General features: G+C 37.7%; 1 protein-coding gene across 2 annotated transcripts in view; it reads right to left on the bottom strand.

Moving 5' to 3' along the window:
* The window catches only part of DCC (DCC netrin 1 receptor), a 1,280,644-nt gene that overhangs the window by 206,562 nt on the left and 1,050,160 nt on the right, over window positions 1-23,922 (bottom strand). For both annotated transcript variants that reach the window (XM_042239663.2, XM_042239664.2), the window contains exon 15: window positions 17,979-18,173. In XM_042239663.2, the coding sequence (XP_042095597.1) occupies window positions 17,979-18,173 (195 nt within the window). The remainder of the gene's footprint in view (window positions 1-17,978; window positions 18,174-23,922) is intronic.

Below are 23,922 nucleotides of genomic sequence, written 5' to 3'. Positions count from 1 at the left end.
TGGAATATTGAGTTGACTCTGCATTTTTCACCTTGCTCTATGTACAACTCAGGGTATAAAAGCCCTCTCTGAAAATAAAGTAACAGGCCTCGTTCACTGAAGCTTGGTCACCCCATGTCATTCTTTCCTTATCTCTTTCTCTATCTTTCTTCATTCGCCAATGTCGTCCATCCTGAGGATATCCCTGGACTCTGCTGAGGCTGGACCTCGGCAGTTTATCTTCTGTCCAGACCACTAAAACCTTCTCTATATCAGCAATATATTTGCTTCTTTATCATTCCTTTGACCACTGGAGTAGTACTTTAAATTTTCTTGAAGAACTTTTTCTTTGCATTCACAACTTGGCTGACTGTTCAGCCCAAGAGCCTAGCTTTTAGCAGATCTGGACTTTCAGCCTCCCTTTCTCAGTAAACTTCATCTTCTCTAGCTCTTGAGCTAAGATGAGAGATGTGTGCGTCTTCCTTTCACTTGAACAGTAAGAGGTCATTGTAGATTTACTAACTGGGCTACTATTAATGTTGTTGTGTCCTGGGGACGAGAAAGGCCCAAGTAGATGGGGTCAGGAATGGCCAGTCAGCAGAGGAGTCAGAACTCATGAAACATCCATCCTGTAAGCTCACTGTCTGATATGAGTACAGTTTGTGGCCTCCTCACACAACAATAGTAACATCAAAGATCACAAACCACAGATCACCATAACACATGTGACCATCAGACAAATTGTTGAAATAAGGAGAGAATTACCAAAACATGACACAGAGACACAAAATGAGTAAGCGCTGTTGGAAAAATGGTGCTAATACGGTGGTTCAATGGTTCATAAACCTTCAGCTTGTAAACAAAAAAGTACAGTATCTACGAAGCACAACAAAAATGAAGCACAATGAAACAAGGTATGCTGTATACAAATTTGGTGTCTGTAGTTTCGAAATCTACTCTCTCACAATTCTGAAGCCTCAAAGTCTGAAAGCATGGTTGTCAGTTTAACGACACTGCCCTGGAGGCTCTAAGAGAGAAACCTCCCTTGCCTTTCGCTCCTGGGGACTGCGGGCTTTCCTCCTTGGCTGCACCCCTCCAATCTCTGCCCCTGTCTTCCAGGACCTCTGCCTCCTTCTCTCTGTTTTTCCCCTGTGTGTCTTTTACAAGGAGATATCCTTGGATATAGAGCCCACCTAACAATCTGGGAAAACCTTATCCAGAGATTCTTAATTACATCAGCAAACCCCTTCTCCAAATTCAGTCACATTCAGAGGTTCTGCAGATTAGGAGACAAACACATCTTTTGGGGGACCCCATTTACATTACTATACCTTATAAAGTGGTGTATGGAAGAAGTCAATGATTTCTAAAATGTCACTTCTCTCATTGCTAAGACTATGTTGACATTCACTTCAAGGCTTTTGGGGAAAAAAAAGATCTTTTGGCTTATAACACTATGACTTCTCAGAAATATTCTAGGTAACAGGCACTCACAAATGACGTTTAAGGAGGTGAAAGTCTTTCTTGTTGAAGAACTGTTTTAGTTCTTATTTATATAAATGAACATACAATGGAGCAATAGAAATGCAATCCAAACTGCTATGTTTTCTTTTAATGATTTATAACACAATCTGTTACTTCTGAACTATATGATCATTTTGTTTTCTATTCTAACAAGATAGCAAAATATTTAGAAACCAATTATTCTTATTGAGTGAGTAGAATTTGAAATAACATGGTATTTCTAATTTAGACTAAAATGTCCTTTTAAGATTTGGGCTGTGTGTAACCAGTGGCCCCTCCCAAATGAGTGTTAATTAAAATCTGTAAGTAATTTAAATACTGGGTATGCTATCTAGTTACTTGATTAACTGATTAATATGTTGCAAGGTAGATAGCTCTCGGAATAATAAATTGTATTCCAAATAATAAATTGAATGCCCATAATTTGCTAATTTATCTGTACTAGTCTCATGACTAGTATACATCCTATTCTCCACATTTATATAATGGAATTACGATGGTTAAAGTATACTCCTACACACAAGCCCACCAACACAAGCAGAACACTTGAAAACAAGAAACATTCTGAGATACACCATGCCACATTTTAATAAAATGCCACATTTTAAAGGTAACTTAATTCATGTCAATGTATGGCAAAACCAATACAGTATTGTAAAGTAAAATAAAGTAAAAATAAAAATTAAAAAAAAAAAAACTACCATCACCAATAAATTCTCTTTAACTCAAAATAAATAAATAAATAAATAAATAAATAAAGGTAACTTAAAATAAAATTCTTGACCAATAAATTTTATCGAAATCTTAACTGTCACCTACGCATCTCTCTGTCCCTCCACCAATTTCAGAAAAATTAAATGCCTAGACACAGTCCTAAGAAAGAGCAGAATTTGAATCACCATGGACCCACTTAGATACGGGGAGGAAGACAGGCTACAACGTCTAGACGGCAGGAGAGGCCAGAAGTCACTCAAATGTGCACGGTCAGGACTCTTCAAAGTAACTAAAGGGATCAGAAGTTGGACTCTGCATGTCTTTATAGGAGTATCAGGAGCCTCATGTTGAGAAATTCTGGATATTGAACAAAGCAGAGAACAATCAAAGCATAGGGCACAACTGCCCAGCGCTGGCTTGTTGGTGTGGTGTAGCTGCCAAGTCATGTCCGACTTTTTTGCAACCCATGGACTGCAGCCCACCAGTCTTCTCTGCTCATGGGATTTCCTTGGTAAGAACATTGGAGCAGGTGGCCATTTCCTACTCCAGAGGATTTTCTTGACCCAGGGATCTAACCTGCGGCTCCTGTATTGGCAGGATTCTTTACCACTGAGCTACCTGGGAAGCCCCCCGTGCTGACTAGAATTGTTATAACAGATTCATCACTATTTTCATGGACTGGTTTTCAGAAAAGATGTGACAGGGAGGAAAAGAACACAAAGCTGTATTTATTTTATACTGAGAGTGAAATACCGTCTTTCATTACTAAATTGCATTTTCAAAAGGTCAAGACTGGGATTCAAAAGACCACCATGGCGTAGTTTTAGCTTCTTTTTTAACTTTGTGTCTCAGCTTGCAGGGACGTTTTTGAATACAGAATATTATTTTTTCATGATACTGAATATGCAACAACAGGAAGAAAGGCTTGGTGGTGGTGAAGACTTGATGACCAGCTAAATGATTTGCACATAAGTTTCCAGCATCTGAGATTCACTTAGTATCTCAACAAAATGACTGTTAAATATATAGCATAAAACTCTCAGAAATACTTAGGGATAGGTGAATCCAGGAATGTTAAGGGAGGGGAGTTTAGGAGAGAATAGATACATGCCTATGTAAGACTGAGTCCCTTCACTGTTTACCTGAAACTATCACAACATTGCTAATCAGCTATTCTCCAACATGAAATAAAAAGTTTTAAAAAAAGAAAAGTTAAGAGTTTCTTATTCCACTTCAAATTTACACTCATGTTTAAATGGCCCAGTTCACTGGATCTTACACCTCCCTCTCTGTCCCTTGACTTTGAGTCTTGTACTTGCTGTATCATGTCTTCCCCCAGAAGAATGAACCCTATCAATCCTTTAAATCAAAATTCTCAAGCAGAAATTTCTACCAGAATTCTTTGAACAGCTTCATGTTTAAGTAACCTTCCAATCTACCAATGCAACTACTGTCCTTGTAGAAACCTTTAACATCATTTATTCTTTTCAAGAAATATTTTTATACTTATCAAATAAGATTCTGGAAGCCTAGAACTGTCAGAGAAAAGTACCTATCCTCAACAAGGTGTTTGATGCTACAGTTCAGTTCAGTTGCTCAGTCATGTCTGACTCTTTGCGACCCCATGGACTATAGCACGCCAGGCCTCCCTGCCTATCACCAACTCCTGGAGTTTACTCAAATTCATGCCGTTTGAGTCGGTGATGCCATCCAACCACAACAGTCACCCAGTAAATAACTGGGCTTCCCTGGTGGCTCAGTGGTAAAGAATTTACCTGACAATGCAGGAGACGTGGGTTCAATCCCTGGGTTGGGGTGATGCCCTGGAGAAGGAAATAGCAATCCTTCCAGTATTCTTGCCTGGAAAATCTCATGGACAGAGAAGTCTAGCAAGCTATCGTCCATGCAGTCGCAAAAGAGTTTGACATGACTTAATGACTAAACAACAATAAAAAATTATATATGGTAGATTTGGAAAAAATTTAAAAATCATTTAGTTTTATAACACACCTTCTACCTCAAGAATTTTTTTCCCCTAATTTAGCTTGTACTACCAACAAGTTCAGCCATTTAGTATTCTAATATTAAATAAATGATAAGAATACTTGAAAATACAACTATAACTCAGATAATAATTCATTATATTGTTTTTATCATATATTATATATAGTAATATATAATATATAATAAAATATATATTTATTATATATTTTATTATATTATTTTTTATATTATATTCATTATCTACAACTGTAAAGTAAAAGCATTGAAACCTACTAAGGTGAAAGTCCAAGAGATGATGAAGTGCTAAGAAAACAAAAAGATTCATTGTTCTTGAGATTCATGAAAGTTTCTATTCCTGTCACAGAATTTAGAATATAGATACTAGGCAAACAGTATTGACAGGGAGAAGATTCACAGCAAGATAAGAAGTATACATAATCACACCGAGATTAACAATAGACATTCACTCTATCTTAGATCACACCCATTACAACCCTCAGGGCAAAATTATGTTGAAAAATTGCTGATATTAACTTGAGAATAAACATGAATTTCCTGTGTAAATAACAAAGTTACCAAATAATAATAACAAAGTAAGCTGACTTTCTTCTAGAATGGCTTATACATCACACACTATATAAATTTTCAATGACCTATTCTGATCCTCCAGTCTGAAACACAGCTGGAGTTTATGTTCCCTATTGCTTTCATTGTACAAAAGAGAATCATGGATAAAGAAGGGGTAAAGCTACCTTCCTTCTGTATTTTCTTTAACAGTGAACGACTTATTTCAATGGGCTTTTGTGATCGGACTTCTCAAACTTCAGGTCAAAAATCATTCTTCATAATTCTTATATTCTGCTTCAAAAAACACAAAGCAGGATTTTGTTAACCAACACCTATCATGTACTTCATTTCAAAATAATAAAATGTTCTCTACCTAGTGCTTATTCATTTTTTATTCATGTATGTCAACTATTCTAGAAGCTGCTGAAGTGCATTGATTTTTCTGATTTAAAATGCTTGCATGTCATAAACTCAAAACTTCTATATTCCATGCATGAAGGGATTATTCTTGATGTGGGTGGGTGATGCTGAGGTTAGCATTATAATTTACATTGTATTCACTGAACTCAGAATGCACTCTGGGAGTTATAAACGTTCATATCTCCACAGGCTGAGACCTATTTCTAAGAGCACTCAAGTTAAATTTATTCTCCGAAGATACAATATGACAGTCGGGAATCATTCTTGATGGGGATTTGTGACAGACATAAGGAGACAGATACAATGCAGCTTGGTATCTCTGGTGCTCTTGAAAAGATGAAAGTTTCAGCATACTGAAATGATAAAATAATTACTTAATTGCCTATTAAAGGACTTCCACTTCTGATCAAAATGGGTTAAAAGAGATGAGATGTACCCTTTTGTCTGGATCCATTTAAAAAAATACAGGAAACAAGTTTTCTTATTTTGGACATCAGGCAGATCAGGTTTCTCTCTCAGAGAAGAGGAAAAAAAGCGAGCCCACTGATTGCCTCAACTTATTGCTCAGAAAAATTTCCAAGGCTGCAGAAGAGAAAGGAGAAATACAGAAGGAGACCGGTGGTCTTCCTGAATTGCAGACATGGAGTTGGAAGTCTGAGATAACCAAAGCAACTGGAGTTTGTGGGCAAGAGTAGCAGAGAAGAGAGAAATGCAGAGAAGGAGAATTCTGAACATCTACAGAGGTTGTCTCCTGTCTCCATCTGAGTACTTAGTGTATGTGTATGCGGAAATTTCCCAAGGCTTGGGAAAGAACCACCTAACAGTAGAAAGAAAAAAAATTCTTTGGTGCTCACCCAGGCCGAGGAAAAACTGGATTTCCATAAGCTAGATGGTCAATCATGTAATTCACGGGATTTTGAGTAGAGTACTCAGAAGGTACTGCCTTGGTTATAGGGTAAACTAGCCCTGTGTTACTATGTGTTCTTGAACCACGTTAATTTAAAAGCAAGTCTCAAGAGAATCAAAGTTGTTGCAAGTAACTTAATTGGACCCCAGTACAAAACTTAAGAATATTTTTTAAAAAAATATATAAATATCTCCAAATTCCCACAAGATAAAAGCATTATGTAAAAAACACAAAAAAACTACAAACATGAAGAAAATAGAAATATACATTCTATAATGAGAAGGAAAATTAAGAAATAGAGACAGACCAATGAAAAAGATGAAAGAATGAGTAAAGAGTTAGTATAACTATATTCCATATGTTCAAGAGGGTAGAGGAAAGACTGAGCTTATTAACTGAACTATGGAATATATTTAAAAAAAGACTCAAACCATCCTATGGAGATGAGCACTGCCAAGTGTAATATGAAAAATACACTGGATGGGATAAGATTTAGATCAGATGAGTCACTTCAGGAAAGAAACACAGTAGCTTTAAGGATATAATAAAAGAAACTATCCAAAATGAATTGGGATAAAAAGAATGAAAAAACAAACAAAGAATCAGTGAGCTCTGTGATACAACCTGAAACATTATAACATACATGCAATTGGAAGCACTAATTGAGAGGAGTAAGGTCGGGAGGAAACAAACAAACAAACAAAACTATTTGAAGAACCAATGGCCAAAATTTTTTCAAATTCAATGAACCCAATAAACCCACGATGCAAGAATTTCAAGACTCTAAGCATAAGACACATAAATAAAACTACACAGACACATAATAATAAAATTGTGTAAAATCAGTGGCAAAGAAAAAGATTGCAAAGCAATCTTTTTTTTTTTTTAGGTTTCTTATTTATTTATTTATTTATTTACATGGATACATTTTATTTAATACTTTTTAAAGAATTAAAGAACACCCAGGACTGATCTCCTTTAGAATGGACTGGTTGGATCTCCTTGCAGTGCAAGGGACTCTCAAGAGTCTTCTCCAACACCACAGTTCAAAAGCATCAATTCTTCAGCGCTCAGTTTTCTTCACAGTCCAACTCTCACATCCATACATGACTAATGGAAAACCATAGCCTTGACTAGACAGACCTTTGTTGGCAAAGTAATGTTTCTGCTTTTCAATATGCTATCTAGGTTGGTCATAACTTTCCTTCCAAGGAGTAAGCGTCTTTTAATTTCATGGCTGTAATCACCATCTGCAGTGATTTTGGAGGCCCCCCAAATAGTCTATCATTGCTTCCCTATCTATTTCCCATGAAGTGATGGGACCAGATGCCATGATCTTTGTTTTCTGAATGTTGAGCTTTAAGCCAACTTTTTCACTCTCCTCTTTCACTTTCATCAAGAGGCTTTTTAGTTCCTCTTCACTTTCTGCCATAAGGGTGGTATCATCTGCATATCTGAGGTGATTGATATTTCTCCTGGAAATCTTGATTCCAGCTTGTGCTTCTTCCAGCCCAGCGTTTCTCATGATGTACTCTGCATGTAAGTTAAATAAGCAGGGTGACAAATATACAGCCTTGACATACACCTTTTCCTATTTGAACCAGTCTGTTGTTCCATGTCCAGTTCTAACTGTTGCTTCCTGACCTGCATATAGGTTTCTCAAGAGGCAGGTCAGGTGAGAGGTATTCCCATCTCTTTCAGAATTTTGCACAGTTTATTGTGATCCACACAGTCAAAGGCTTTGGCATAGTCAATAAAGCAGAAATAGATGCTTTTCTGGAACTCTCTTGCTTTTTCCAAATACAACAAATAAACAAAAATAGCAGGACAGTAGATATAAACCCAACCATATCAATATCCATATTAAATGAAAATGGCCCAAACACCTTAATTAAAAGTCAGAGATTATCATAATGGATAGCCAAACAAACAAAACCAAAATAAGACCCAACTATATTGCTGCCTATAAGAAACTCACTTTAAAGACACTAGTAATTTGAAAGTAAAATAGCAATGGAAAAATATATATTATGCCAACACACAAACAAAAAATAGGCTGGAGTTGTTATATTAATAGACACTAAGCATATTTCACAGAAAATATTACCGCTGATCAAGAGGTATAGTTTATCAATGCTAAAGCAGTTAATTCATCAACATAATATAACAATCCCTAAGTAATTGTGTCCCTGATAACAGAGCTTCAAATTACATGCAGCAGAAAACGATTTAACTAAAAGAAGAAATACTAATCCACAAGTACAAATGCTTAGTAATACAGTATACTGAGACATCTGTTTTTCTCTCTTTTCTCCCAAAGTCAGCCCTGAATCTGGTTCATAAGATAACAACTCTCAGATCTCTGGGACTCAAATCTAAAGCTATAATTTGTATTTCCTCAGAACTTTTAGAACTGTGTCCTATTTCACTAGATCATATTATTCTGTTGTTGAAGGGATTTAACTTTGCCAGAATACCTTAGGAAGTATACCTTATACGAAACAGAACTTCCCTGAAGTAATGCGTTCTAGTGCAAGTCCTGAAAGTGAAAGTGAAGTCGCTCAGTCGTGTTGGACTCTTTGCGACCCCATGGACTGTAGCCTACCAGGCGCCTCCCTCCATGGGATTCTCCAGGCTAGAATCCTGGAGTGGGTTGCCATTTCCCTCTCCAAGAAATCTTCCTGACCCAGGGATCAAACCTGGGTCTCCCGCATTGCAGGCAGACTCTCTAACCTCTAGGCTACCAGGGAAGCCCTAGTGCAGGTCCTAATCATGCTCAAAATTGATCCCAGCTTGCTCTCTCCATGCTAAGCAGGCTGGTTTTTGCTGTTCTTGATAATGCTTATCCAAGTGTGTTAAGGTCATTCAACCTTATCAAAAGATTATCTTCAACTTTTCTTGGTTTCTTTAGTTCTTTTGCTATCTTTCATTATTTATAAAATTGGGATGATACTTCATACTAAAATAATGTGGATGATGAAGGAACAGATTGGTAGTTGTAAAGTTCTAGGAAAAAAATGAGCTGAGTACTTATCTATAAACACCAACTGACATGGAAAGCTAAGGAGAGATCTAGATTGTTCTCAATCAAATAAAATATTTTCTAGAAAAACAGAGAAGGTAGAGGAACAGTTTTTGATTGAATTCTTGAGTTTAATGCTGGTGGAATGAGTGAATCATATAATCGTTTATATATATATATATATATATATATATATATATATATATATATATATGATCATTACTCTATTGAGAAGAGTTTTTCCTCTCTTGTTTCATAATAGTATTTTTCTATTGTAGTAGATTCCAAATAATAGAGCCTTAGAAAACTCACCAGCTATATGACAATGTATCTGCTTTGGACTTCAGGGAGTAAAAAGTGAGAAAAGAGTTACAAATAGAATGATATGTATTATTAATGAATCACCCTGAGACTGCCCTTAAACTTTGCTAGAAAATGCCTGTAGGTTTAGAAGGCACTAACTGTAAAAAAAAAAAAACAAACAAAAAAAAACAAAAGAAAACACACACACACACACACCTAAAAAAATAAAATCCATTCTTCATTCAGAGTAATGATCTCATAAAATGATCTTTTCTCTCCTCACTCCTCTCTGGGAACCAGGGATCATGCTGAATGAATCTAACTCTCCCACTCAAGATTTTCTAATCAGCATTCCATTATAGCTGAATCCAGGCGTTAACACTTTTGTCTTTCACACTGAATTGAATGTCAGTCACTATGTTGTTCAGTATGAACAGTATGGAAAGGCAAAAGATAGGACACTGAAAGATGAACTCCCCAGGTCGGTAGGTGCCCAATATGCTACTAGAGATAGTGGAGAAATAACCCCAGAAAGAATGAAGAGATGAAGCCAAAGTAAAAACAACACCCAGCTGTGGATGTGACTGGTGATGGAAGTAGAGTCCAAAGCTGTAAAGAGCATTATTGCATAGGAACCTGGAATGTCAGGTCCATGAATGAAGGCAAATTGGAAGCGGTCAAACAGGAGATGGCAAAAAGTGAATGTCGACATTTTAGGAATCAGTGAACTAAAATGGACTGGAATGGGTGACTTTAACTCAGATGACCATTATATCTACTACTGTGGGCAAGAATTCCTTAGAAGAAATAGAGTAGCAATCATAGTCAACAAAAGAGTCCTGAAATGCAGTACTTGGATGCAATCTCAAAAATGGCAGAATGATCTCTGTCATTTCCAAGGCAAACCATTCAATATCATGGTAATCCAAGTCTATGCCATGACCAGTAATGCTGAAGAAGCTGAAGTTGAATGGTTCTATGAAGACCTACAAGACCTTCCAGAACTAACACCCCCAAAAGATGTCCTTTTCATTATAGGGGACTGGAATGCAAAAGTAGCAAGTCAGGAAATACCTGGAGTAACAGGCAGATTTGGCCTTGGAATACAGAATGAAGCAGTCACAGAATGAAGCAGACAAAGGCTAAGTTTTGCCAAAAGAATGCACTGGTCACAGCAAACACCCTCTTCCAACAACACAAGAGAAGACTCTACACATGGACATCACCAGATGGTCAATACTGAATTCAGACTGATGATTGTCTTTGTAGCCAAAGATAAGCTATATACAGTTAGCAAAAAAAAGACTTAGAGCAGACTGTGACTCAGATCATGAACTCCTTATTGCCAAACTCAGACTTAAAATGAAGAAAGTAGGGAAAACCACTAGACCATTCAGGAATGACCTAAATCATATACCTTATGATTATACAGTGGAAGTGACAAACAGATTCAAGGGATTAGATCTGATAGAGTGCCTGAAGAACTACGGACAGAGGTTTGTGACACTGTACAGGAGACAGGGGTCAAGACCATCCCCAAGAAAAGAAATGCAAAAAAAAAAAAAAAAAAGGCTGTCTGAGGAGCCCTTACAAATAGCTGTGAAAAGAAGAGAAGTGAAAAGCAAAGGAGAAAAGGAAAGATATAAGCATCTGAATGCAGAGTTCCAAAGAATAGCAAGGAGAGATAAGAAAGCCTTCCTCAGCAATCAGTGCAAAGAAATAGAGGAAAACAATAGAATGGGAAAGACTAGAGATCTCTTCAAGAAAATTAGAGATACCTAGGGAACATTTCATGCAAAGATGGGCTCGATAAAGGACAGAAATGGTCTGGACCTAACAGAAGCAGAAGATATTAAGAAGAGGTGGCAAGAATACACAGAAGAACTGTACAAAAAAGATCTTCATGATAATCATGATGGTGTGATCACTCACCTAGAACCAGACATCCTGGAATGTGAAGTCAACTGGACCTTAGGAACCTTCACCACAAACAAAGCTAGTGGAGGTGATGGAATTCCAGTTGAGCTATTTCAAACCCTAAAAGATGATGCTGTGAAAGTGCTGTACTCAATATGCCAGCAAATTTGGAAAATTCAGTAGTGGTCATAGGACTGGAAAAGATCAGTTTTCATTCCAATCCCAAAGAAAGGCAATGCCAAAGAATGATCAAACTACCGCACAATTGCACTTATCTTACAAGCTAGCAAAGTAATGCTCAAATTTCTCCAAGCCAGGCTTCAACAGTTCATGAATTGTAAACTTCCAGATTTTTAAGCTGGATTAGAAAAGACAGAGGAACCAGAGATCAAATCACCAACATCTGCTGGATCATCGAAAAGTGAGAGAGTTCCAGAAAAACATCTACTTCTGCTTTATTGACTACGCCAAAGCCTTTGACTTTGGAACACAACAAACTGCAGAAAATTCTTCAAGAGATGGGAATACCAGACCACCTGATCTGCCTCCTGAGAAATCTGCATGCAGGTGAAGAACCAACAGTTAGAACTGGACATGGAACAACAGACTTGTTCCAAATCGGGAAAGAAGCTCATCAAGATTGTATATTGTCATCCTGATTATTTAACTTACATGCAGAGTACATCAAGCGAAATGCTGGGCTGGATGAAACACAAGCCAGAATCAACACTGCCGGGAGAAATATCAATCACCTCAGATATGCAGATGACACTACCCTTATGGCAGAAAGTGAAGAAGAACTAAAGAGCCTCTTGATGAAAGTGTAAGAGGAAAGTGAAAAAGTTGGCTTAAAGCTCAACATTCAGAAAACGAAGATCATGGCATCCAGTCCCATCACTTCATGGCAAATAGATGGGGAAACAGTGAAAATAGTGGCTGACTTTATTTTTTCTGGGCTCCAAAATCACTGCAGATGTGATTACAGCCATGAAATTAAAAGGCGCTTAGTGTTTGGAAGGAAAGTTATGACCAACCCAGATAGCATATTGAAAAGCAGAGACATTACTTTGTCAACAAAGGTCCATCTAGTCAAGGTTTTGGTTTTTCCAGTGGTCATGTATGGATGTGAGAGTTGGACTATAAGGAAAGCTGAGTGCCAAAAAATTGATGCTTTTGAACTGTGGTGTTGGAGAAGACTCTTGAGAGTCCTTTGGACTGCAAGGAGATCCAACCAGTCCATCCTAAAGGAGATCAGTCCTAGGTGTTCATTGGAAGGACTGATGTTGAAGCTGAAACTCCAATACTTTGGCCAGCTAATTTTCAAAGAGCTGACTCATTTGAAAAGACCCTGATGCTAGGAAAAATTGAGGGCAGGAGGAGAAGGGGACGACAGAGGATGAGATGGTAGAATAGTATCTCCGACTCAACGGACATGGGTTTGGGTGGACTCCGGGAGTTGGTGATGGACAGGGAGGCCTGGCGTGCTGTGGTTCATGGGGTTGCAAAGAGTTGGACACAACTGAGTGACTGAACTTAACTGATAGACAGATAACTGATACGTATTAATATTATATATATATATATATTTATGTGGGTAACTGAATCACTTTGCTCTACACTTGAAACTAATGCATTTTAAATTACCTATACTTCAATAAAAATTGGTTAAAAACTAAAATAATAAAAAATAAAGCAAATGTAAAAATAGTAAAATCAGAGTATATTTTCTAATCATGATAAAAATAATCAGTAATAATAACTATCTAAGAAAACTCAAAATTGGAAAATTAAGCAACACAGTAAGTCACAGAGCAAAAAGAAATCAAGGAAAAATCAGAAAATATTTTAAACTAAGTGATAATAAATATATACATGTATAAAATTGTGAAATGCAAGGAAAGTAGTGCTTAGGGAAGTATCAATAGATTTAAATCTTTACATTATGAGATTTCACTTTGAGGTGAGGTGAAGTCGCTCAGTCGAGTCCAACTCTTTGCGACCCCGTGGACTGTAACCTACTAGGCTTCTCTGTCCATGGGATTCTCCAGGCAAGAATACTGGAGTGGATTGCCATTTCCTTCTCCAGGGGATCTTCCCGACCCAGGGATCGAACCCGGGTCTCCCGCATTGGAGGCAGACGCTTTAACCTCTGAGCCACCACGGAAGCCTGAGATTTCACTTTAAGAAATTGCAAATAAAAGTGCAAATTATGACTGAAATTAGTATAAGAAAGAACATAGTCAAGATAAGAGCAAACATGAAAGAAATAATAGATAACAGAAACAATTAGCAATGTTAGAGTCTCTTTCTTTGACAGATCAACAAAATTAACAAACCCCAACCTAGAATGATCACAAATAAGAGAACATAAATTATTAGTCTCAAAAATGTAAAAATAGTTATTCCATAGATACCCCAGACAGTAACATAATATCATGAATGAGCAATTCTAGGCCAATAAGTGTGACAAAATAAAATAGATGAATTTCATGAAAAAATTAACTTGCCAAAATCAGTACAAGAAAGAATTCAAAATATAAAAATACCTGTATATGTTAAAGAAATTTAATTCATTTCAAAATCCTTCCCTAAAAGGAAATCTCAGATACAGGTGGTGGTTTTGTTAGTGAATTTCATCAAATATTCAAGGAATAAGAAATAACAATTTTACCCAAATTTTTCAGCTACATAAAGAGCAATAATTCACATAATTTTATGAGTGGTATAAGCTTAGTTTTAAAAAAAACCTGGAAAGTCACTGCTGCTACTACTGCTGCTGCTGCTAAGTCACTTCAGTTGTGTCCGACTCTGTGTGATCCCAGAGACAGCAGACCACAGAAACTTATAGACACGTATACTTAATGAATATAGCAAAAAAAATGAATAAATAAAACCTTAATAACTATTAACAAATTAAATCCTACAACATAAGAATGGGTATTTACCTTTCAAAAATCAATCAATATGATTAACAATATTAAATGATTACAAGAGGAAAAGTATAGGACCATCTCAAAAGACAGAAAATTATTTCATGAAAATTCAACAAATATTCATAGTAACACTCTTATAAAGCTAGGAATAGTAAACACTGCCTCAATGTGATAACAGACATCTGAGAAGAACCTACAACTAACACCTTTATTGGACTGCATCCTGCAGGCCTGCAAGTCCTGTACCTGCCCAGCTGCAAGACTGAAGAGCCCAGAGTCAGCAACAGAGACATCCATGGCTTAATGGATGAAGGGATGGGGAGCTTCAAGTCTGAAGCTAGATTCTGGAACAAAACCCCACCCCTTGGCTGTAGGACTTTCGTTGGATAGCATCACTGACTCAATGGACATGAACTTGAGTAAGCTCCAGGAGTTGGTGATGGACCGGGAAGCCTGGCATGCTGCAGTCCATGGGGTCACAAACAGTCGTACATGACTGGGTGACTGAACTGAAACACTGCTAGAGTTCAGATACCGTGGATCTATACCATGCGTTTATGCCAAAGTTGACATTAGGACTTTGGAACTAAAAAGGAGGAAGATTTCAAAGGATTAATTATAATAAATACTGGTTAATAAAGCTCTACGCCTGCACTAGGCAAGCTATGTTTTGTTTTAAATCAGGCAACATTAGATATTTTTCAAAGTGGTCATGTACTTCTAGCCCTAATGCAGGTCATAGTGCCTGGTGTCTAAATAGTAAGTTACTATAACTGATAAGCAAAACACTATTTGGAAGTTCTGGTCTCTCACCAAAGAAAAGAGGAGGTTTATTGGTCAGTTACAAACCACATAGCGTTTTACAGTCTAAAATACAAGCATGATATCAATACTTGATATCAAGTTATGGCTGACCCTATGCTTAAATGGGTTGGAACTTTCCTTAATTCATTTTTAACTGTAAAACTGTCATGCTGTTCTTCTGCTTTGGTCTCTAAGTCATGCCCAACTCTTTGCAGACCCCATGGACTCTAGCCCACCAGGTTCGTCTGTCCATGGAATTCTCCAGGCAAGAATAGTGGAGTGGGTTGTCATTTTCTTCTCCAGGGATCTTTCCAATGCAGGGACTGAACCCGTGTCTCCTGCTTGGCAGGCAGATTCTTTAGCACTGACCCCCTGGGAAGCCTCATATAAAATGTCTCAATTAAAAGCTTTAAAATTGCATTTTAAATACCTTTTAAAAAATACTATAAAACTGATATGCTGATTTTAATATTTAATAGAATAAATAAAACACTGATGGTTTCTTTGTTGAGTTCAAATGTAGACTTGAATGAGTGTTTTATCTTTATAAATATTAGAACTTCAGCTATGTTTAACATATATTTTGGCCAAGTGATGGAAATTTATATTAAAAGAATACAGGTTTATTTGTATAACCATGGAGATAGTGGAACAATACTGATAAAACAACTATTTTACATTTTATGTTAAGACGTGAAAGTGTCAGTCACTCAGTTGTGTCCAACTCTGACCCCATGGGCTGAACCCACCAGGCTCCTCTATCCATGGGATTCTCCAGGCAAGAATACTGGAGTGGGTTGCCATTCCCTTCTCCCAGGGGATCTTCTCAACCCAGGGATTGAACCCAGGTCTCCTGCACTGCAGGTGAATCCTTTACCATCTGAGCCACCAGGGAAACCCTGTGTTAAGACATGGTGCTATGTTTAAAGTTTTAACAGAATTTAAATACATATGTGTGTGGTGGCGGGGGGAGGGGGTTGGGTGGGGTGGGGGATGGAGGGAGTGGCTGTATGTGTGTAATTTTGCTTTTCCAATAAGTTTTACCGCACATACTCATGTTTATCTATCACTGAGACAGGTTCCTATTCCATTTTTACCTTTATCAGTTTTCCTAGCTCTTTAAAACATATCTTACAATGGAAAAATCTCTTCTTTAAGCTTTTGCAAACATTTGCAACAGTATTATGAAGAAGGCAATGGCACCCCACTCCAGTACTCTTGCCTGGAAAATCCCATGGACAGAGGAGCCTGGTGGGCTGCAGTCCATGGGGTCGTGAAGAGTCGGACACAACTGAGCGACTTCACTTTTAGTTTTCACTTTCATGCATTGGAGAAGGAAATGGCAACCCACTCCAGTGTTCTTGCCTGGAGAATCCCAGTGACGGCAGAGCCTGGTGGGCTGCAGTCTATGGGGTCGCACAAAGTCGGACACTGAAGCGACTTAGCAGCAGAGGCAGCCACAGTATTAATCTCTCAAATGCCTCAACTTTACTAGACTTGGAAACTCATGGGAGAGTCTCCTTGTAATAAGAAGTACCATTATCAAAAGCACATGGTGAAACAATGCAGCTTTTCTTCATGACTTCACTGTGAGTTGGCATCATGACCTCTTTGTTTGAGAGCCTGTGTACTGCCACAGGCTTCTCTCCCTCTGGAGCGTGGCACCAAGATGAACTGTCAGAGATGGTGCGGTACACTGCAGAACGGAAAAATCAGAGTCCCCCGACATAGGTTTGAAGGCCATAAAATATGAATTTTGTGATTGCCTCTGCATTCAAACTCAGGAACTGATGGAGGGGATATTATTTCCAAATGCCAAGCTAACTAAAATTGTGCAGATTTGCAGAAGGTGCTCCTCTTATTAGTGTTTGAAGCACTTACTGAGAGAATGGGTCAGTGCAGATTTCCTCTAGCACTGACAAAACCTTTCCTTGCTACTGCATTTTAGCTATTCAAATTCAAATCAGGCTTCTCATCACTAACGCTGCTCCTGAGAGACATTGCAAATAAGTAGCAATCCAATCAGGCTGCCTTTCCACTGAGAAGGTCACTGTAGGTCAGTGCAAATAATATCATGTTAAATCAACAGGTAGAATCAACTTGCCTTCTGCTTTATGACAACTGTTTAACTTGCTGGCACCCTACATATGACAAAGATTCATTTTATTTCCCTCTGCTAATGATATAATCTCTTATTGCATTATGGAAAATCTGATATAAAATGAATATGAAAACTTTATACATGTTAACTCTGAATAAACAAATTTTCAATGAATTCAGAAACATCACATTAGAATTATTATGTTCAGCAAAATGAGGTAAAACACAGTAAAAGAACTTGAACTAAGAGGAGAGGAGTTTGATTGCTCCGAGTTACTGGCTTCATTGAAAATTCTTTTTTAAAAAATCTTGTTGTCATGATAGCCACCAAGTTTGGTCTATAAACACTACTGGGAAAAAAAGATAATGAGACTGTATAATTCAAAATTAAAGAAAAGTCAACAGTAACTTTCTAGTGAGAAAAATAATATGCTGACTCTTTTTGTAAGAATTGTTAAGATTAGAAGTCTCCATTGACAGAGGAAAAAGAAAAAAAAAATGTTCCAATGCACTGTATTCTTATGACACAGGCAGGGTACACACCAGGTCACCCACTTCTCTGTATCTGTCTAGATAAAATTCCTCAACTCAAAGTCCAGAAAAAAAAAAAAAAAAGCACGTATGTGTACAGAAGGATAAGTGAGTAGACGGATGGATAGAAAAAGAGTCATGGATATCTGTAACAAATTGACATCAAATTCCAAAGAGCCATTTTCCAAAAGAGAAAATAATTAAATATAAATCATTTCTTTTCCTTATGAGAAGAAAATTCACAGCTACTTACCTAACCTCTCAATGGAATAGTAGCGCTGTTTACTGTCCACACGTACTGTCTCAGCATAAGGGCTCCCGACACCATATCCAATGATGTAACCTCGTACCACAATGTTTGGGTTTAAGGGAGGGGTCCAACTCATGATGATGCAGTTGGTCTGGGGCCTCACATGAAGAGAGCTTGGCTGGTCAGGAACTTGAGACTCTAGAATTCAAAAGGAGGACTATCAGCATCTTTCATATTAGAAAACAGAGCATAGTAAAACGTACCACTTAAACAAGGCCTAACATCATGTTCCAGTTCAGTTCAGTTCAGTCACTTAGTCGTGTCTGACTCTTTGCGACCCCATGAATCGAAGCACGCCAGGCCTCCCTGTCCATCACCAACTGCCAGAGTTCACTCAGACTCACATCCATCGAGTCAGTGATGCCATCCAGCCATCTCACCCTCTCCTCCTTCGTCCCTTTTCCTCCTGCCCCAATCCCTCCCAGCATCAGAGTCTTTTCCAATGAGTCACCTCTTCACATGAGGTGGCCAAAGTACTGGAGTTTCAGCTTTAGCATCATTCCTTCCAAAGAAATCCCAGGGTTGATCTCCTTCAGAATGGACTGGTTGGATCTCCTTGCAGTCCAAGGGACTCTCAAGAGTCTTCTCCAACACCACAGTTCAAAAGCATCAATTCTTCGGTGCTCAGCCCTCTTCACAGTCCAACTCTCATATCCATACATGACCACAGGAAAAACCATAGCCTTGACTAGACAGATCTTAGTTGGCAAAGTAATGTCTCTGCTTTTGAATATACTATCTAGGTTGGCCATAACTTTTCTTCCAAGGAGTAAGCGTCTTTTAATTTCATGGCTGCAGTCACCATCTGCAGTGATTTTGGAGCCCAAAAGAATAAAGTCTGACACTGTTTCCACTGTTTCCCCATCTATTTCCCATGAAGTGATGGGACCGGATGCCATGATCTTCCTTTTCTGAATGTTGAGCTTTAGGCCAACTTTTTCACTCTCCACTTTCATCAAGAGGCTTTTGAGTTCCTCTTCATTTTCTGCCATAGGGGTGGTGTCATCTGCATATCTGAGGTTATTGATATTTCTCCAGGCAATCTTGATTCAGCTTGTGTTTCTTCCAGTCCAGCATTTCTCATGATGTACTCTGCATAGAAGTTAAATAAGCAGGGTGACAATATACAGCCTTGACATACTCCTTTTCCTATTTGGAACCAGCCTGTTGTTCCATGTCCAGTTCTAACTGTTGCTACCTATCCTGCATACAGATTTCTCAAGAGGCAGGTCAGGTGGTCTGGTATGCCCATCTCTTTCAGAATTTTCCATGGTTTATTGTGATCCACACAGTCAAAGTCTTTGGCATAGTCAATAAAGCAGAAATAGATGTTTTCTGGAACTCTCTTGCTTTTTCCATGATCCAGCGGATGTTGGCAGTTTGATCTCTGGTTCCTCTGCTGTTTCTAAAACCAGCTTGAACATCAGGAAGTTCACGGCTCACGTATTGCTGAAGCCTGGCTTGGAGAATTTTGAGCATTACTTTACTAGCATGTGAGATGAGTGCGATTGTGCGGTAGTTTGAGCATTCTTTGGCTTTGCATTTTTTGGGATAGGAATGAAAACTGACCTTTTCCAGTCCTGTGGCCACTGCTGAGTTTTCCAAATTTGCTGGCATATTGAGTGCAGCACTTTCACATCATCATCTTTCAGGATTTGAAACAGCTCAACTGGAATTCTGTCACCTCCACTAGCTTTGTTCATAGCGATGCTTTCCAAGGCCCACTTGACTTATCACTTATTGCCCAAGTTCCTTCTGGTATCAGTCTCTGATGTGATTTCCAGGTTTGATTTGACTTTCACAGAATTTAAGCACAAGAGGATACTGAATTCCCTCCAGAGGCATTGCAGCATCACATTATCTTTATTCCAACAGTTTTTTTTTTTTCCCTTAACCTTCTTTTTTTCTCATATATTTCTCCTAAGTCACGTCTGACTGTTTGCAACCCCACCGTCTGTAGCACAACAGGCTCCTCTGTCCTTTAGTATTTCCCAGAGTTAAATCAAACTCATGTCCATTGAGTCGGTGATGCTTTCTAACCATCTCAGTCTCTGCCTCCCCCTTCTTTTTCCTTCAGTCTTTCCCAGGATCAGGGTCTTTTCCAATGTGTTGGCTCTTTGCATCAGGTAGCCAAAGTATAGGAGCTTCAGCTTCAGCATCAGTCTTTCCAATGAATCTTCAGGGTTCATTTCCTTTAGAACTGACTAGTTTGATCTCCTTGCAGTCCAAGGGTCTCATGAGTCTTCTCCAGCACCACAATTTACAAGCATCAAATCTTCACTGCTAAACCTTGCTTTGACTATGCAGATCTTTGTTGGTAAAGTGATATCTCTGCTTTTGAATATGCTGCCTAGGTTTGTCATAGCTTCCCTTCCAGGGAGCAAGCATCTTTTAGTTTCATGTCTAAAATTAATTTCACTGGAGGAGGAAATGGCTAACCACTGTAGTATTCTTGCTGTGAGAATCCATGAACAGGAGGATAAGGCAAAATATTTCTCATTCAGTTCAGTTCAGTTCAGTTGCTCAGTCGTGTCCAACTCTTTGCTTAGGTATCATTAATAAGGGGTAAAATCAAGGCAGATGTAAGAATAATAGAAAGGGATATGAAATATTAAAAACTGTCTTGCCCAAGGATTATTTACTCTGATTTAACTAGAGATGAAAATAAGTGTAACAGTCCTTTCCTGAGAAATTGTCAGGATAAACAATTTAGGGCCATGATTTGCTCAGCATGAATGGGATTGTACTTGACCCATGGTTTATTGCATCTGTGAAAAGTGTATTTATTATTAAAGAAATGAGACAGCGGTTTGGATTAAAGCCACACAGACTCTGCAGTGTGCACGTCTGGTTTAATACTAGGCTCTGCCATTTACTAGCTGTATGTTCTTCTCAAATTATCTTCTCTGAGTTTACCTATGAATTAAACTGGCATTACAAATACTGATTGAATCAAAACTTGAGCTCTGGAAGTAATCAAGAGAAGCATTCAAATTTGTATTGGATACTCATGAGATATGAAATCTTAAAACCTGATTGATCCTCTCTAAGTCAAAGTCTCCTCATGTGCAGAATGAAGGTAAAGATAGTAAGGCTCTCATATGGCGGGGAAAAGATTTAATGAAATAAAGTACTGCAACACTCCAGTCTTGAATAGAACCAACTGATGTTAGCTACTAGAGAGAAAATGCACTTGCTATCCTGATGTAAAATTTTTTAAAGAGACTGTGGGTTGCAATTAAGAAAGTGACATTCTAGTTTTTATATCACCATGCTCCCTATGATCCTATCTCTAAAGAAATGAGGTATTTTCTGGACACTAATCATAATTCTAATAAATACTACTAAATTGCTTCCCAGGTTTGAGGTATAAAGGTTAGGTACTCATGACGATCAGATTACAGGAGAATAAATATGGCAGACATAAAACCTGTACTCTCGGCATTTATATTAATAGTTTAATGGGAAAGACAGACAAGAGAAAAGGCAGTTACAATATACCTTGATACATATTTTGATAGGTTTAATACAGGTACTTGTAGCCTAGTCTTTGAAAATCAAACATGAACTCTAGGAAGAAATTTAAGAAAGAACATTCTCCATCTAAACTTTAATAGTTCATTTAGTGCTTTGCACAGTTCTTGACAATTGATAAGTACTCAAAAATCTTAGTGATTTCAACTGTATTCTGTCTGTTTATTACTTCTTTCATAAGTGAAAAGCTCTGAAGGTAACACATATTAAATATGTAAGAGAATTTGATGATTAATGATAATATTACAGTTTATCTTTTTCATTGGTATAAGGCAAAAGGTGATGCAATCAGTTCAGTCAGTCAATCAGTTCAGTTGCTTAGTCGTGTCCAACTCTTTGCGACCCCATGAATCACAGCACGCCAGGCCTCCCTGTCCATCACCAACTCCCAGAATTCACTTAGAATCACGTCCATCGAGTCAGTGATGACACCCAGCCAGCTCATCCTCGGTCGTCCCCTTCTCCTCCTGCCCCCAATCCCTCTCAGCACCAGAGTCTTTTCCAATGAGTCAACTCTTCACATGAGGTGGCCAAAGTACTGGAGTTTCAGCTTTAGCATCATTCCCTCCAAAGAAATCCCAGGGCTGATCTCCTTCAGAATGGACTGGTTGGATCTCCCTGCAGTCCAAGGGACTCTCAAGAGTCTTCTCCAACACCACACTTCAAAAGCATCAATTCTTCGGTGCTCAGCCCTCTTCACAGTCCGACTCTCACATCCATACATGACTACTGGAAAAACCATAGCCTTGACTAGATGGACGTTAGTCGGCAAAGTAATGTCTCTGCTTTTGAATATACTATCTAGGTTGGTCATAACTTTTCTTCCAAGGAGTAAGTGTCTTTTAATACCCACCACCAATTTTATCCATTTTCAACAAAATCCCCTACTGGATTAATGTAGGGAATATGTCTTTCATTGAAGCTTTTAAAGTAGATATCATACTAACAGCTTTTCAAAAAATGATACATTCTAAAGATGCTACATCAACTCTATCTTCTAAGGAAATGGGTATCTTCTCCTTTGATGATACTCATTTGTGAACAAAAAGGATAAGGTATTATTGGTTTGCCTGGAAGTTGCCAAAGATATAATATACAAAGGTGTAAAAAAATCATCTCAAATTGCATATATAAACCTTAACAACAGAACACAATGTTTGAGAAGAACTTCTCCCTATAAACTCTAAGTGAAAGCAATAAAAGAGATGAAGGGGTTAATTAATACTTTTTGACCCAGTTGCCATGGAGACTTTCCAGTGTCCTTGCAGTGTAATGGATTCTCCAATGAATTCTGTTTGGCATATCTGAAGCTTTTGCAATAATTTTTGAAACAACAAGATAATCTGTCTAATCTCATTTGATGTTCATTTATGACATTTTCAAAATAATAGGAAAGCCTAATGATTTGAGTGACAACATTCAACATCTTTGAGAATTAAAAAAAAGTATTTTCAGAATAAATATTGATCTGTTTTTCTGAAAGCCTTAGAGCATCTCTCCTGAAAGTTAGTTAAATTAATACCCACAGAATTACATCTGTCAAAGCTTTAAGGATACCCTGGAAGTGAGCGCACAAACGGGCTCTTGAAGAAGAGAGGCTGACAGTATATGACTCACCTTTAATCTTCACTTCATAAGAGGAGTTTCAATCCTAGATCCAAACCTCTAAATACTTTCTGACATGATAAAAAAAAAGTGTGTTGATACATAAGAGTATATACTACCTCTCATCTAAACTTTTAATGGACTCTTGGCACACAGTTAACATCACTGGGCCAGAAGGAATGGTGTCTGTCAAGTATTAGACTTATGTCATTGAAAATGTATGACCTCATAAAAATAACTGTGTTAGGAGATTGTTTATAATCTGGAATAACCCATTTGTACCTACCTACTCACTTTTCAAAATAAAGACAGAAAAATTTCCCTTTATGTCACCAGCATGAATTTTGTCTTACACAGCTGAGCTTACAGATTATGAAAGCGGTTACTACTGGGATGAACTATAAAACATTGATTTATAAAATTTGCTATGAAAGGTAAGTGATGTGAGTACTCTTTGTTTGAATACCAAAACTAAAATTTGCTGTCTGCAAGTTCATGAAAGATTTTATAAATACCTCTAGGATAAAGACTGCATATTTAAAGCACAGAGAAGCAGTAAGGTAATTACTGAAATAATTTGAAACCAAAGAACATATTTTGCCTAAAACATCCAAATTAACAAGGCTGCAAATTTCTACCAGAGTCAAGATAACTAGTTTAACTGCCATTCCTGATTAACTATGGAATTATGAATTCTGCCTTGTTTTTATTAATTTATAAAGAATAATTATTATTCTCTGAGTGATGA

Source organism: Ovis aries, chromosome 23 (assembly GCF_016772045.2).
Source record: "Ovis aries strain OAR_USU_Benz2616 breed Rambouillet chromosome 23, ARS-UI_Ramb_v3.0, whole genome shotgun sequence".
NCBI lineage: Eukaryota > Metazoa > Chordata > Mammalia > Artiodactyla > Bovidae > Ovis > Ovis aries.
The sequence above is the reverse complement of the archived record's forward strand: the minus strand, read 5'-3'. Positions and strand labels throughout refer to the sequence as shown.